The sequence below is a fragment of the Pleurodeles waltl genome, chromosome 5, assembly GCF_031143425.1.
Source record: "Pleurodeles waltl isolate 20211129_DDA chromosome 5, aPleWal1.hap1.20221129, whole genome shotgun sequence".
NCBI classification, from domain to species: Eukaryota; Metazoa; Chordata; class Amphibia; order Caudata; family Salamandridae; genus Pleurodeles; species Pleurodeles waltl.
Genome location: NC_090444.1, coordinates 969,562,259 through 969,578,155, shown reverse-complemented (window position 1 = coordinate 969,578,155; position 15,897 = coordinate 969,562,259). Strand labels below are relative to the sequence as shown.

At 47.3% G+C, this 15,897-nt stretch overlaps 1 protein-coding gene across 2 annotated transcripts in view; it reads left to right on the top strand.

Annotated features, from left to right (window-relative positions):
- LOC138296198 (serine/arginine-rich splicing factor 7-like) overlaps positions 1 to 15,897 on the top strand; it is a 60,553-nt gene that overhangs the window by 17,797 nt on the left and 26,859 nt on the right. For both annotated transcript variants that reach the window (XM_069235104.1, XM_069235102.1), the window contains exon 5: positions 12,367 to 12,474. In XM_069235104.1, the coding sequence (XP_069091205.1) occupies positions 12,367 to 12,474 (108 nt within the window). The remainder of the gene's footprint in view (positions 1 to 12,366; positions 12,475 to 15,897) is intronic.

Here is a 15,897-nt window from a genome sequence, read left to right as displayed (position 1 = left end):
TATTGCAGCGTAATGGAGATTTAATTATATTGGAAAGCATCCTGCGCCATCCAATCACTGCAGTACGAGTTGTGTGTGTGTGTGTGTGTGTGTATATGTATGATATATAATGCAGGCACACTGATTATAATATGCTGTCCCCATTATTGAAGAAGGGTCTTCAGGACTCACTCGAGGTTCATGGCTCCTCACACACCACGATCATACATAGTATAGTAACCAGAAGCAAGGGGTTACATTTGTGAATTGTAGCTCAATCATGAAGACATTGTGACCATTAGGAGAGCTGCTTCTTCGTGTGAAGTTAAACAAGTAATCTGTTAAGCAGTAACAGTATTTTTCTTGCGTCATTGTAGGAAGTTGGCTCTATATACTATTCAAAGTAAGAAATAGTGTGCACAGAGTTCAGGGGTTCCCCTTAGAGGAAAGATAGTGGCAAAAGCAGATAATTGTAATGCTCTATTTTGTGGTAGTGTGGTCGAGCAGTAGGCTTCTCATTTCCTTAGTATTACTGTACTGTGGTAAATTTAAATTTGACTTTTCGCGGTGGGGAAAGTGTAAATATGCTTGTATTAGTACAGTTGCCTTTAGCGTGTTATTGAGCCACTTGTATTTCATTACCACTTCATGAATATTAAATGTACATGCCATGGCAGTGAATTTAGAGCAACTATACTATTAAACAGCCAACGTCTCCAGTGAGTCACTATCCCTCACCAGTGTTAAATAGCATATTACGCTCTGCATATGCTTTGATGCTGTGGCAGTGAACACGATGTGACTCAATAATGGATGTTATTTGTAACCTGTTGTAAGGAAATGCCTCCTTGGCATGGTTGCCCCCTGACTTTTTGCCTTTGCTGATGCTATGTTTACAATTGAAAGTGTGCTGAGGCCTGCTAACCAGGCCCCAGCACCAGTGTTCTTTCCCTAACCTGTACTTTTGTATCCACAATTGGCAGACCCTGGCATCCAGATAAGTCCCTTGTAACTGGTACTTCTAGTACCAAGGGCCCTGATGCCAAGGAAGGTCTCTAAGGGCTGCAGCATGTCTTATGCCACCCTGGAGACCTCTCACTCAGCACAGACACACTGCTTACCAGCTTGTGTGTGCTAGTGAGGACAAAACGAGTAAGTCGACATGGCACTCCCCTCAGGGTGCCATGCCAGCCTCTCACTGCCTATGCAGTATAGGTAAGACACCCCTCTAGCAGGCCTTACAGCCCTAAGGCAGGGTGCACTATACCATAGGTGAGGGTACCAGTGCATGAGCATGGTACCCCTACAGTGTCTAAACAAAACCTTAGACATTGTAAGTGCAGGGTAGCCATAAGAGTATATGGTCTGGGAGTCTGTCAAACACGAACTCCACAGCACCATAATGGCTACACTGAAAACTGGGAAGTTTGGTATCAAACTTCTCAGCACAATAAATGCACACTGATGCCAGTGTACATTTTATTGTAAAATACACCACAGAGGGCACCTTAGAGGTGCCCCCCGGAAACTTAACCGACTATCTGTGTAGGCTGACTAGTTTTAGCAGCCTGCCACAAACCGAGACATGTTGCTGGCCCCATGGGGAGAGTGCCTTTGTCACTCTGAGGCCAGTAACAAAGCCTGCACTGGGTGGAGATGCTAACACCTCTCCCAGGCAGGAATTGTCACACCTGGCGGTGAGCCTCAAAGGCTCACCTCCTTTGTGCCAACCCAGCAGGACACTCCAGCTAGTGGAGTTGCCCGCCCCCTCCGGCCAGGCCCCACTTTTGGCGGCAAGGCCGGAGAAAATAATGAGAATAACAAGGAGGAGTCACTGGCCAGTCAGGACAGCCCCTAAGGTGTCCTGAGCTGAGGTGACTCTAACTTTTAGAAATCCTCCATCTTGCAGATGGAGGATTCCCCCAATAGGGTTAGGATTGTGACCCCCTCCCCTTGGGAGGAGGCACAAAGAGGGTGTACCCACCCTCAGGGCTAGTAGCCATTGGCTACTAACCCCCCAGACCTAAACACGCCCTTAAATTTAGTATTTAAGGGCTACCCTGAACCCTAGAAAATTAGATTCCTGCAACAAGAAGGACTGCCCAGCTGAAAACCCCTGCAGCGGAAGACCAGAAGACGACAACTGCCTTGGCTCCAGAAACTCACCGGCCTGTCTCCTGCCTTCCAAAGATCCTGCTCCAGCGACGCCTTCCGAAGGGACCAGCGACCTCGACATCCTCTGAGGACTGCCCCTGCTTCGAAAAGACAAGAAACTCCCGAGGACAGCGGACCTGCTCCAAGAAAAGCTGCAACTTTGTTTCCAGCAACTTTAAAGATCCCTGCAAGCTCCCCGCAAGAAGCGGGAGACTTGCAACACTGCACCCGGCGACCCCGACTCGGCTGGTGGAGATCCGACACCTCAGGAGGGACCCCAGGACTACTCTGATACTGTGAGTACCAAACCCTGTCCCCCCTGAGCCCCCACAGCGCCGCCTGCAGAGGGAATCCCGAGGCTTCCCCTGACCGCGACTCTCTGAAACCTAAGTCCCGACACCTGGGAGAGACCCTGCACCCGCAGCCCCCAGGACCTGAAGGACCGGACTTTCACTGGAGGAGTGACCCCCAGGAGTCCCTCTCCCTTGCCCAAGTGGAGGTTTCCCCGAGGAACCCCCCCCTTGCCTGCCTGCAGCGCTGAAGAGATCCCGAGATCTCTCATAGACTAACATTGCGAACCCGACGCTTGTTTCTACACTGCACCCGGCCGCCCCCGCGCCGCTGAGGGTGAAATTTCTGTGTGGACTTGTGTCCCCCCCGGTGCCCTACAAAACCCCCCTGGTCTGCCCTCCGAAGACGCGGGTACTTACCTGCAAGCAGACCGGAACCGGGGCACCCCCTTCTCTCCATTCTAGCCTATGTGTTTTGGGCACCACTTTGAACTCTGCACCTGACCGGCCCTGAGCTGCTGGTGTGGTGACTTTGGGGTTGCTCTGAACCCCCAACGGTGGGCTACCTTGGACCAAGAACTAAGCCCTGTAAGTGTCTTACTTACCTGGTTAACCTAACAAATACTTACCTCCCCTAGGAACTGTGAAAATTGCACTAAGTGTCCACTTTTAAAACAGCTATTTGTCAATAACTTGAAAAGTATACATGCAATCTTTATGATTTGAAGTTCCTAAAGTACTTACCTGCAATACCTTTCGAAGGAGCTATTACATGTAGAATTTGAACCTGTGGTTCTTAAAATAAACTAAGAAAAGATATTTTTCTATATAAAAACCTATTGGCTGGATTTGTCTCTGAGTGTGTGTACCTCATTTATTGTCTATGTGTATGTACAACAAATGCTTAACACTACTCCTTGGATAAGCCTACTGCTCGACCACACTACCACAAAATAGAGCATTAGTATTATCTATTTTTACCACTATTTTACCTCTAAGGGGAACCCTTGGACTCTGTGCATGCTATTCCTTACTTTGAAATAGCACATACAGAGCCAACTTCCTACATTGGTGGATCAGCGGTGGGGTACAAGACTTTGCATTTGCTGGACTACTCAGCCAATACCTGATCACACGACAAATTCCAAAATTGTCATTAGAAATTGATTTTTGCAATTTGAAAAGTTTTCTAAATTCTTAAAAGACCTGCTAGGGCCTTGTGTTAGATCCTGTTTAGCATTTCTTTTAGAGTTTAAAAGTTTGTTAAAAGTTTGAATTAGATTCTAGAACCAGTTTTAGTTTCTTAAAAAGTATTCCAACTTTTAGAAGCATAATGTCTAGCACAGATGTGAATGTGGTGGAACTCGACACCACACCTTACCTCCATCTACAGATGAGAGAGCTAAGGTCACTCTGTAAACTAAAGAAAATAGCAATGGGCCCCAAACCTACCAAAGTACAGCTCCAGGAGCTTTTGGCAGAGTTTGAAAAGGCCAACCCCTCTGAGGATGGCAACTCAGAGGATGAAGATAGTGACTTGGAGGGAAATTCCCCCCCTCCAGTCCTACTTAGGGAGAGCAGGGCTTCTCAAGCCCTGACTCCACAAATAATAGTCAGAGATGCTGGTTCCCTCACAGGAGGGACCAACAACTCTGAAATCACTGAGGATAACTCCAGTGAAGAGGACATCCAGTTAGCCAGGATGGCCAAAAGATTGGCTTTGGAAAGACAGATCCTAGCCATAGAGAGGGAAAGACAAGAGATGGGCCTAGGACCCATCAATGGTGGCAGCAACATAAATAGGGTCAGAGATTCTCCTGACATGTTGAAAATCCCTAAAGGGATTGTAACTAAATATGAAGATGGTGATGACATCACCAAATGGTTCACAGCTTTTGAGAGGGCTTGTGTAACCAGAAAAGTGAACAGATCTCACTGGGGTGCTCTCCTTTGGGAAATGTTCACAGGAAAGTGTAGGGATAGACTCCTCACACTCTCTGGACAAGATGCAGAATCTTATGACCTCATGAAGGGTACCCTGATTGAGGGCTTTGGATTCTCCACTGAGGAGTACAGGATTAGGTTCAGGGGGGCTCAAAAATCCTCGAGCCAGACCTGGGTTGACTTTGTTGACTACTCAGTGAAAACACTAGATGGTTGGATTCAAGGCAGTGGTGTAAGTAATTATGATGGGCTGTACAATTTATTTGTGAAAGAACACCTGTTAAGTAATTGTTTCAATGATAAACTGCATCAGCATCTGGTAGACCTAGGACCAATTTCTCCCCAAGAATTGGGAAAGAAGGCGGACCATTGGGTCAAGACAAGGGTGTCCAAGACTTCAACAGGGGGTGACCAAAAGAAGGGGGTCACAAAGACTCCCCAGCAGAAGGGTGATGAGACAACCAAAACTAAAAATAGTAAAGAGTCTTCTACAGGCCCCCAAAAACCTGCACAGGAGGGTGGGCCCAGAGCCTCTTCACAAAACAATGGGTACAAGGGTAAAAACTTTGATCCCAAAAAGGCCTGGTGTCATAGCTGTAAACAGCATGGACACCAAACTGGAGACAAGGCCTGTCCCAAGAAAGGTTCCACTCCAAACTCCCATCCAGGTAACACTGGTATGGCTAGTCTCCAAGTGGGATCAACAGTGTGCCCAGAGCAAATCAGGGTCCACACTGAAGCTACTCTAGTTTCTGAGGGTGGGGTGGATTTAGCCACACTAGCTGTCTGGCCGCCTAACATGCAAAAATACAGACAGCAACTCTTAATTAATGGGACTAGAATAGAGGGCCTGAGGGATACAGGTGCCAGTGTCACCATGGTGACAGAGAAACTGGTTTCCCCTGGCCAATACCTGACTGGAAAAACTTACACAGTCACCAACGCTGACAATCAGAGAAAAGTACATCCCATGGCAATGGTTACTTTAGAATGGGGAGGGGTCAATGGCCTGAAACAGGTGGTGGTCTCCTCAAATATCCCAGTGGACTGTCTGCTTGGAAATGACCTGGAGTCCTCAGCATGGGCTGAGGTAGAGCTAAAAACCCATGCAGCCATGCTGGGTATCCCTGAACTGGTGTGTGTGAAAACGAGAGCACAATGCAAGGCACAGGGTGAAAAAGTAGAGCTGGAGTCTGGAAAAATGGCCCAGCCTACCAAGAGAACAGGAAAGTCAGTTGGGAAACCAACTGCAACACAGCAAAAGAAAGGGAACCTCTCTTCTCAGGAAGAAGTTCTGCCCTCTGAGGGAACTGAGCCTTTGGAACTTGAACCTTATCAGGTTGAGCTCTTAGGCCCAGGGGGACCCTCAAGGGAAGAGCTGTGTAAGGGACAAGAAACCTGTCCCTCTCTTGAAGGCCTTAGGCAGCAAGCTGCTGAAGAGTCCAAAGGCAAGAAAAATGGAACACATAGGGTCTATTGGGAAGATGGGCTCCTGTACACTGAGGCCAGAGACCCCAAACCTGGTGCCACTAGGAGAGTGGTAGTGCCTCAGCTGTTCAGAGAGTTCATCCTAACATTGGCCCATGACATTCCCCTTGCTGGACATTTGGGACAAACCAAGACGTGGGAGAGGTTAGTCAACCACTTCTACTGGCCCAATATGTCCAGCATGGTTAAGGAGTTTTGCCTCTCCTGCCCCACCTGTCAAGCCAGTGGTAAGACAGGTGGGCATCCAAAGGCCCCCCTCATTCCACTTCCAGTGGTGGGGGTGCCCTTTGAAAGAGTGGGTGTGGACATAGTTGGTCCACTGGAACCTCCCACAGCCTCAGGAAATATGTATATCCTGGTAGTAGTGGATCATGCTACCAGGTATCCTGAAGCTATTCCCCTTAGGTCAACTACTGCCCCTGCAGTAGCCAAGGCCCTCATTGGTATCTTTACCAGAGTGGGTTTCCCTAAGGAGGTGGTGTCTGACCGAGGTACCAACTTCATGTCAGCATACCTAAAGCACATGTGGAATGAGTGTGGAGTGACTTATAAATTCACTACACCATACCATCCACAAACTAATGGCTTGGTTGAGAGATTCAACAAGACATTAAAGGGCATGATCATGGGGCTCCCAGAAAAACTCAAAAGGAGATGGGATGTCCTCCTGCCATGTCTGCTTTTCGCTTACAGGGAGGTACCACAGAAGGGGGTAGGGTTCTCACCCTTCGAACTTCTGTTTGGTCATCCTGTAAGGGGACCACTTGCCCTTGTTAAAGAAGGCTGGGAGAGACCTCTCCATGAGCCTAAACAGGACATAGTGGACTATGTACTTGGCCTTCGCTCTAGAATGGCAGAGTACATGGAAAAGGCAACCAAAAACCTTGAGGCCAGCCAACAGCTCCAGAAGTTTTGGTATGACCAAAAGGCTGCACTGGTTGAGTTCCAACCAGGGCAGAAAGTCTGGGTTCTGGAGCCTGTGGCTCCCAGGGCACTCCAGGACAAATGGAGTGGCCCTTACCCAGTACTAGAGAGGAAGAGTCAGGTCACCTACTTGGTGGACCTGGGCACAAGCAGGAGCCCCAAAAGGGTGATCCATGTAAACCGCCTTAAGCTCTTCCACGACAGGGCTGATGTCAATCTGTTGATGGTAACAGATGAGGATCAGGAGGCAGAGAGTGAACCTCTCCCTGATCTTCTGTCATCAGACCCAAAAGATGGTACAGTAGATGGAGTGATCTACTCAGACACCCTCTCTGGCCAACAGCAAGCTGATTGTAGGAGAGTCCTACAACAGTTTCCTGAACTCTTCTCCTTAACCCCTGGTCAGACACACCTGTGTACCCATGATGTGGACACAGGAGACAGCATGCCTGTCAAGAACAAAATCTTTAGACAGTCTGACCATGTTAAGGAAAGCATCAAGGTGGAAGTCCACAAGATGCTGGAATTGGGAGTCATTGAGCGCTCTGACAGCCCCTGGGCTAGCCCAGTGGTCTTAGTCCCCAAACCTCACACCACAGATGGAAAGAAAGAGATGAGGTTTTGTGTGGACTACAGAGGGCTCAATTCTGTCACCAAGACAGATGCTCATCCAATTCCAAGAGCTGATGAGCTCATTGATAAATTAGGTGCTGCCAAATTCCTAAGTACCTTTGACTTGACAGCAGGGTACTGGCAAATAAAAATGGCACCTGGAGCAAAAGAAAAGACAGCATTCTCCACACCTGATGGGCATTATCAGTTTACTGTTATGCCCTTTGGTTTAAAGAATGCCCCTGCCACCTTCCAAAGGTTGGTGAATCAAGTCCTTGCTGGCTTGGAGTCCTTTAGCACAGCTTATCTTGATGATATTGCTGTCTTTAGCTCCACCTGGCAGGATCACCTGGTCCACCTGAGGAAGGTTTTGAAGGCTCTGCAATCTGCAGGCCTCTCTATCAAGGCATCCAAATGCCAGATAGGGCAGGGAACTGTGGTTTACTTGGGACACCTTGTAGGTGGAGGCCAAGTTCAGCCACTCCAACCCAAGATCCAGACTATTCTGGACTGGGTAGCTCCAAAAACCCAGACTCAAGTCAGGGCATTCCTTGGCTTGACTGGGTACTACAAGAGGTTTGTGAAGGGATATGGATCCATTGTGACAGCCCTCACTGAGCTCACCTCCAAGAAAATGCCCAAGAAAGTGAACTGGACTGTGGACTGCCAACAGGCCTTTGACACCCTGAAACAGGCAATGTGCTCAGCACCAGTTCTCAAAGCTCCAGATTATTCTAAGCAGTTCATTGTGCAGACTGATGCCTCTGAACATGGGATAGGGGCAGTTTTGTCCCAAACAAACGATGATGGCCTTGACCAGCCTGTTGCTTTCATTAGCAGGAGGTTACTCCCCAGGGAGCAGCGTTGGAGTGCCATTGAGAGGGAGGCCTTTGCTGTGGTTTGGTCCCTGAAGAAGCTGAGACCATACCTCTTTGGGACTCACTTCCTAGTTCAAACTGACCACAGACCTCTCAAATGGCTGATGCAAATGAAAGGTGAAAATCCTAAACTGTTGAGGTGGTCCATCTCCCTACAGGGAATGGACTTTATAGTGGAACACAGACCTGGGACTGCCCATGCCAATGCAGATGGCCTTTCCAGGTTCTTCCACTTAGAAAATGAAGACTCTCTTGGGAAAGGTTAGTCTCATCCTCTTTCGTTTGGGGGGGGGTTGTGTAAGGAAATGCCTCCTTGGCATGGTTGCCCCCTGACTTTTTGCCTTTGCTGATGCTATGTTTACAATTGAAAGTGTGCTGAGGCCTGCTAACCAGGCCCCAGCACCAGTGTTCTTTCCCTAACCTGTACTTTTGTATCCACAATTGGCAGACCCTGGCATCCAGATAAGTCCCTTGTAACTGGTACTTCTAGTACCAAGGGCCCTGATGCCAAGGAAGGTCTCTAAGGGCTGCAGCATGTCTTATGCCACCCTGGAGACCTCTCACTCAGCACAGACACACTGCTTACCAGCTTGTGTGTGCTAGTGAGGACAAAACGAGTAAGTCGACATGGCACTCCCCTCAGGGTGCCATGCCAGCCTCTCACTGCCTATGCAGTATAGGTAAGACACCCCTCTAGCAGGCCTTACAGCCCTAAGGCAGGGTGCACTATACCATAGGTGAGGGTACCAGTGCATGAGCATGGTACCCCTACAGTGTCTAAACAAAACCTTAGACATTGTAAGTGCAGGGTAGCCATAAGAGTATATGGTCTGGGAGTCTGTCAAACACGAACTCCACAGCACCATAATGGCTACACTGAAAACTGGGAAGTTTGGTATCAAACTTCTCAGCACAATAAATGCACACTGATGCCAGTGTACATTTTATTGTAAAATACACCACAGAGGGCACCTTAGAGGTGCCCCCCGGAAACTTAACCGACTATCTGTGTAGGCTGACTAGTTTTAGCAGCCTGCCACAAACTGAGACATGTTGCTGGCCCCATGGGGAGAGTGCCTTTGTCACTCTGAGGCCAGTAACAAAGCCTGCACTGGGTGGAGATGCTAACACCTCTCCCAGGCAGGAATTGTCACACCTGGCGGTGAGCCTCAAAGGCTCACCTCCTTTGTGCCAACCCAGCAGGACACTCCAGCTAGTGGAGTTGCCCGCCCCCTCCGGCCAGGCCCCACTTTTGGCGGCAAGGCCGGAGAAAATAATGAGAATAACAAGGAGGAGTCACTGGCCAGTCAGGACAGCCCCTAAGGTGTCCTGAGCTGAGGTGACTCTAACTTTTAGAAATCCTCCATCTTGCAGATGGAGGATTCCCCCAATAGGGTTAGGATTGTGACCCCCTCCCCTTGGGAGGAGGCACAAAGAGGGTGTACCCACCCTCAGGGCTAGTAGCCATTGGCTACTAACCCCCCAGACCTAAACACGCCCTTAAATTTAGTATTTAAGGGCTACCCTGAACCCTAGAAAATTAGATTCCTGCAACAAGAAGAAGGACTGCCCAGCTGAAAACCCCTGCAGCGGAAGACCAGAAGACGACAACTGCCTTGGCTCCAGAAACTCACCGGCCTGTCTCCTGCCTTCCAAAGATCCTGCTCCAGCGACGCCTTCCGAAGGGACCAGCGACCTCGACATCCTCTGAGGACTGCCCCTGCTTCGAAAAGACAAGAAACTCCCGAGGACAGCGGACCTGCTCCAAGAAAAGCTGCAACTTTGTTTCCAGCAACTTTAAAGATCCCTGCAAGCTCCCCGCAAGAAGCGGGAGACTTGCAACACTGCACCCGGCGACCCCGACTCGGCTGGTGGAGATCCGACACCTCAGGAGGGACCCCAGGACTACTCTGATACTGTGAGTACCAAACCCTGTCCCCCCTGAGCCCCCACAGCGCCGCCTGCAGAGGGAATCCCGAGGCTTCCCCTGACCGCGACTCTCTGAAACCTAAGTCCCGACACCTGGGAGAGACCCTGCACCCGCAGCCCCCAGGACCTGAAGGACCGGACTTTCACTGGAGGAGTGACCCCCAGGAGTCCCTCTCCCTTGCCCAAGTGGAGGTTTCCCCGAGGAACCCCCCCCTTGCCTGCCTGCAGCGCTGAAGAGATCCCGAGATCTCTCATAGACTAACATTGCGAACCCGACGCTTGTTTCTACACTGCACCCGGCCGCCCCCGCGCCGCTGAGGGTGAAATTTCTGTGTGGACTTGTGTCCCCCCCGGTGCCCTACAAAACCCCCCTGGTCTGCCCTCCGAAGACGCGGGTACTTACCTGCAAGCAGACCGGAACCGGGGCACCCCCTTCTCTCCATTCTAGCCTATGTGTTTTGGGCACCACTTTGAACTCTGCACCTGACCGGCCCTGAGCTGCTGGTGTGGTGACTTTGGGGTTGCTCTGAACCCCCAACGGTGGGCTACCTTGGACCAAGAACTAAGCCCTGTAAGTGTCTTACTTACCTGGTTAACCTAACAAATACTTACCTCCCCTAGGAACTGTGAAAATTGCACTAAGTGTCCACTTTTAAAACAGCTATTTGTCAATAACTTGAAAAGTATACATGCAATCTTTATGATTTGAAGTTCCTAAAGTACTTACCTGCAATACCTTTCGAAGGAGCTATTACATGTAGAATTTGAACCTGTGGTTCTTAAAATAAACTAAGAAAAGATATTTTTCTATATAAAAACCTATTGGCTGGATTTGTCTCTGAGTGTGTGTACCTCATTTATTGTCTATGTGTATGTACAACAAATGCTTAACACTACTCCTTGGATAAGCCTACTGCTCGACCACACTACCACAAAATAGAGCATTAGTATTATCTATTTTTACCACTATTTTACCTCTAAGGGGAACCCTTGGACTCTGTGCATGCTATTCCTTACTTTGAAATAGCACATACAGAGCCAACTTCCTACACCTGTCCACTAAAATGTGAAGTCGGGCATATATTACTACAGTGCAAAGGTAAAATCCCTCTAATCCCGTGTTATTCCCACTGTATAGCCCTATGTGATTTTGAAAAACATTATTTATTGTTTCAAACTCCAAATCTGCCCTCTCCAGGGACAGGAGGTGGCTGTCATAATGAAGTTCTGGTGTCGGTGTTGCGGGGGGGGGGGGGGGGGTGGGGGGGGGGGGGGGTGTCACCTGTGCCCGGGTGGTGATCGCTTAACAGGCTTCCACTCGGGAGAGGTGCTGCCTCAAAGGGGAGTGGTTCGTTGCTCCAGTGATGCTTCTCCAGAGAAAAGCGGTGCTTGGGGAGCTGCGCTTTACCTCTGAGCACGATACGATTGAAAACTGCTAGAACGGAAGGGCTTCAGCTGGTTTCAGTTTGACTTTTATGAAACATTAAAGGCTAGTCAAATTCTTATTTCGTACTATTCAAGCCTGCTAGAAAATATCGATGATGCAGCAGCTACACTTTGTGCATATATTTGAGTATCCCGCACTCTCCACCATAGTCAATCTACATAATTTGCAGATTTGAACAAATCTGTCTAGCCAAAACGCCCCAAACGTTTTTAAAATTGCTGCCGATAGGATTTATTGTCATGCCCTAAATGTTAACTGATCACGTTCAGCTGATGTAATTAGCCATTTAAAGGGATAGCCATGTGTCCCAACTAATGTAAACCTCATATTCATGTTCACATCATACTTAGCTATCAAACCTACAGTTATTTTAACAGGGCGTTCAGACGTATGTATCACAATGTTGTATTGGTTTTTAGGGCCAGTGTCATTGATCCTCAATTAGGGAGAAACGTGTAATGAAGATCTACGTTCTGTAGAACATTTTAATAAAAAATTGGCACATATGAATGTTCTGTGCAGAACCTGTTCACTCGCTCTCATGGCATTTTTCTTATGTTTTATGGATGTTCTCCATCAAGCTCTGATAGGTTTAAAATATACCAATGTGAACATAATGTGGTCCTTACTACAGAGGGTTGAGTAAGCCTTTTTTTTTTTAAACACATGTCACTTTCTGAGATGTAGTAAAGTGTGTAAATTATTTATTTTTTTCTTCTAGAACACGGTCTCGTTCTCCGAGGTCTGCGTCTAGATCACTTAGCAGATCTCGATCTCCACGCAGGTACCGCTCTACTTCTCGTAGGTCGCGTTCAGCGAAAAGATCAAGGTGAGGCATATTAATATTTAAATCTTCGAGCTTTGTTTTCCTGCCATGACTTTTACTGTTGTGTAAGGAACATCCGTAATCCAAATCCTCCACTTGGCTGCTTATCAATCATGTTACATCCTACTTGTTTGAAATTGACCCTTGTTAAAAACACTATTTAGTCATAGTTGTTTTTTTCAATTGCTATTCATATTCTTAATGTAACACAAGTTATTTCAATATTTAGGGTCAATGGAGGTTCAAATTTAAAAGTTTGCTTTTTAATTCCTTTGTTGGAATGTCAACTTGGCCCTAGGGCTCCCTCTGGCGTACATGTAGTAAAAGGCAAGATTTGAGCCTGGCATGTTTTTAAAACTGCAGTCAGTGTCCGTTCTGAGGTGTTTGCAGGACTACTTATCTGGGTGGTCAATTAGTACTGGAGGCCTATTTAGTTTGCAGGCCCTGGGGACACCCAGTGCGCTATACTAGGGATTAAGAGTATCAAAAATGCCAATTATGCAGAAATCAATCACCAATACATTTTAGACAAAGAGCATATGCACTTTGGCACTGGTTAGCAGTGGTAAAGTGCCCAGAGTCCTAAAGGCAACAAAAAAAGGAAAAAAATAGGAAGGCATAACCCTGCAAAAAAGGTGCAGGTCCAACACATACTGTGACAACTGGCATGACTTGAAAACATGGACACCTCTTTCTATTCTAATTTTTACAAAATCGTAAACCTCATCAGTAAGTCTCTTTACTTTTGTTCAGGGGACCTCCTGATTTTTTTTAAGTACTTTCTTTCCTGCATCTAGGATACAAGTCGAGCCACTGGTAGATGGGATTTTCCAAAACTCTTAGATCTTCTAGTCTCAACACCGTATCCTCCCAAACATGATGCAACACCAGCTCACCTTCTAGTCCAACTACTTCTAATTAGTGTAAGAAATTGGGTACTTAGTGGAGAGGAGGGTACATACCCACCTCTAGTAAGAATTGCAGTCCTTGTCAGGTTGTACCCCCTTTAAATCACTAAATTACCCTGAGCTCAACCCCCTGGTAGCTGTGGCACAGAACAAACTTGCCTAACTTGGGGCAGTGTATTAATGGAGTACTCCTAAGGCCCAGGGGTTTTCTGAAGTGGGTTCGTGGAGGTACCACATTATGCCAAGCACAAGCTAGTGGGTGGGCATGGCTGCTGGGGACACTCTAACCAATTGGGTGAAGGTTCCAGGGTTAACCCTGTGTTTGGCATTCTGTTTCCCTCCTTTTGAAGTGGTCATCAGATGTTATATGTAAAACACCAGCAGACCTGTCGAGCAGTAAGTGCCATTCAATCAGGATTTGACACTTCATGTCAGAAAAGGTGCTCAAAGCCTACCATAAAGGTTGCTCTCAACCAGTTCTGGGGCAGCTCTACTTCCAACTAGAGTTGGTGTCTGGATGACTCGAAAGACAAAAGGGGAAGGCTGGCCCAGATGTGAGCTATACTTGCCTGTGGCAGTGGAGGCCTGCTTGAAGTGCACCATGGGACTGGGCACAGCCCCAGGCCATCCTCTTGAAGAGAGGACCACCCTCAAGGCCCGTTATCCCTGCCCTGTGAGTAGTTCACACCTCGCCACAGAGGAGCTGCCAGGTGGCAGTTGAATACTTAAAGGCCTCCAGAGGCTTTATGCAGACAAAAGAAAACTGAAGAAGAAAACACTACCCTTTCTGCAATAGCGCATCACAATTTGACTAACATTAAATTGGATTTCAATTATTAAGAGTCCTTCAAATATTTCTCTAGCTGTCACCAACCCCATGGAAGAGGTCCTTACAGTGAAAGAACATAATTATTTTATTTTATTTTTTTAATTTTAAATTTTTTTTTTTTTTACTGTGGCAAGGCTATATATAATAACCGTCTACAGGTCCTACATTTAACTATGTAAGCCCCACCCTATACTATGAGCAATAGGGCCTACGTTAGAAGTGACTTAACATTTCAAATGAAGGTTTGGGCCTATCAAAAGGGTTTTTTGATGGGTCGAATTTGCAGTTACGATCTGCTTCGCCCGGCTGCTGGTGCAAGCCTGCAGAGATGTATAGTCACCCCTGTGAGTGCAAGCCTGCTGGTAACGTTTTACTTGCATGCCCTGGGTACATTATGGGTACCATATACTAGGGAGTTGTAAGTAAATTACGCCAGTCAAGAGCACTAATTGTATTTTGTATATTGAAAGGCGAATCATAAGCACTTTACCCACGGTTAACAGGGTTAAAGAGAACAGGATTCTATGGCCAGCAAAAAGGTTTAAAAAAAAAAAAAAAAAAAAAAAAAGTGACCCTGCAGAAAGGGTGGATTTCCATTAGCTAGTGTTCAACACCATCCATGGTATGACCCCTCTAATACCCTAGCCTGCTACTCCTAGTGTAAATGCCAATCATAAGCCTTCAGATTCACTCATACTGCACTCTACTATGTCTGTTAATATTTTTTCTAACTTGTACAAGCTTTCTCCTGACATTTCTTTGCCACCTGTTATCTCTCCCACTCGGTCCTCAAAGTTTCAAACTGGGTACATTTGTATATTATCCAAGGCCCAACGAAATCTGTTCTATGAAGCAATCAGACTTGGTGCTGCTCCAGTAGAAACTGTCCAGTTCCATATGCACAAGAATTCAAGCAGGCCTAGATGGTTCAGACCGCCTTCGATTTCATCGATGAAACCCTTTAGCTTTTGCATGGTCCCTGCCTAGAGTGGCTTTAAGCAATAAAAAAGAAATGGCCTGGCATGCACCTGTACGGTATTGGGTTAGACTTTTGACAGTATCCCACCCGTCAGTTGTTTGTGTATCTCTAGGTCTGACTGGTGTGACCATGTTCCCCAGCCGTGAGTCCCATTCTAGTTGAGGGCCACTTGTCTAGACCTGCCCCTCGCTGATGCCAATCGAGGATGAAACTGGTCTAGGGGTGCTTGCATTACCATTGCAAGGGCACATGCCTTGGCAGCATGTGTAGGACCAAGCCTGACTTGTATGTGACTGTTGCCTTCCACTCAGTCCTTAAGGCTGTGTTTCAGTCCACAATTATGCATCTGCTTTTAGAAAAGAAGAAACCCATCACGGGCGCACCTCTTCATTTGTGATCAAGCACTGCTTTCTGCCTTTTTTTTTTTTTTTTTTTTGGTCATACTTATGTCCCTTCCAAGACTGCAGATAACCGAGCTGCTGGATTTTACCTTTTGCACCACCAGGTGTGAACTAAGTGACATTAACCAGAGTTAGTCACCATTTACTTTATCTTCTTGGCCCAAAGCTACGAGGGCCTTAAAGTGAGTGCTCCCGTACCTAAATTCCATTGGAACTGACCTAGACTTCGGGTGCATTAGATACCCCTCTCCTCTTCCCATGTGCGGCCTCACAACATAAATATAAGACCATCCAGTTTCGAGATACGGC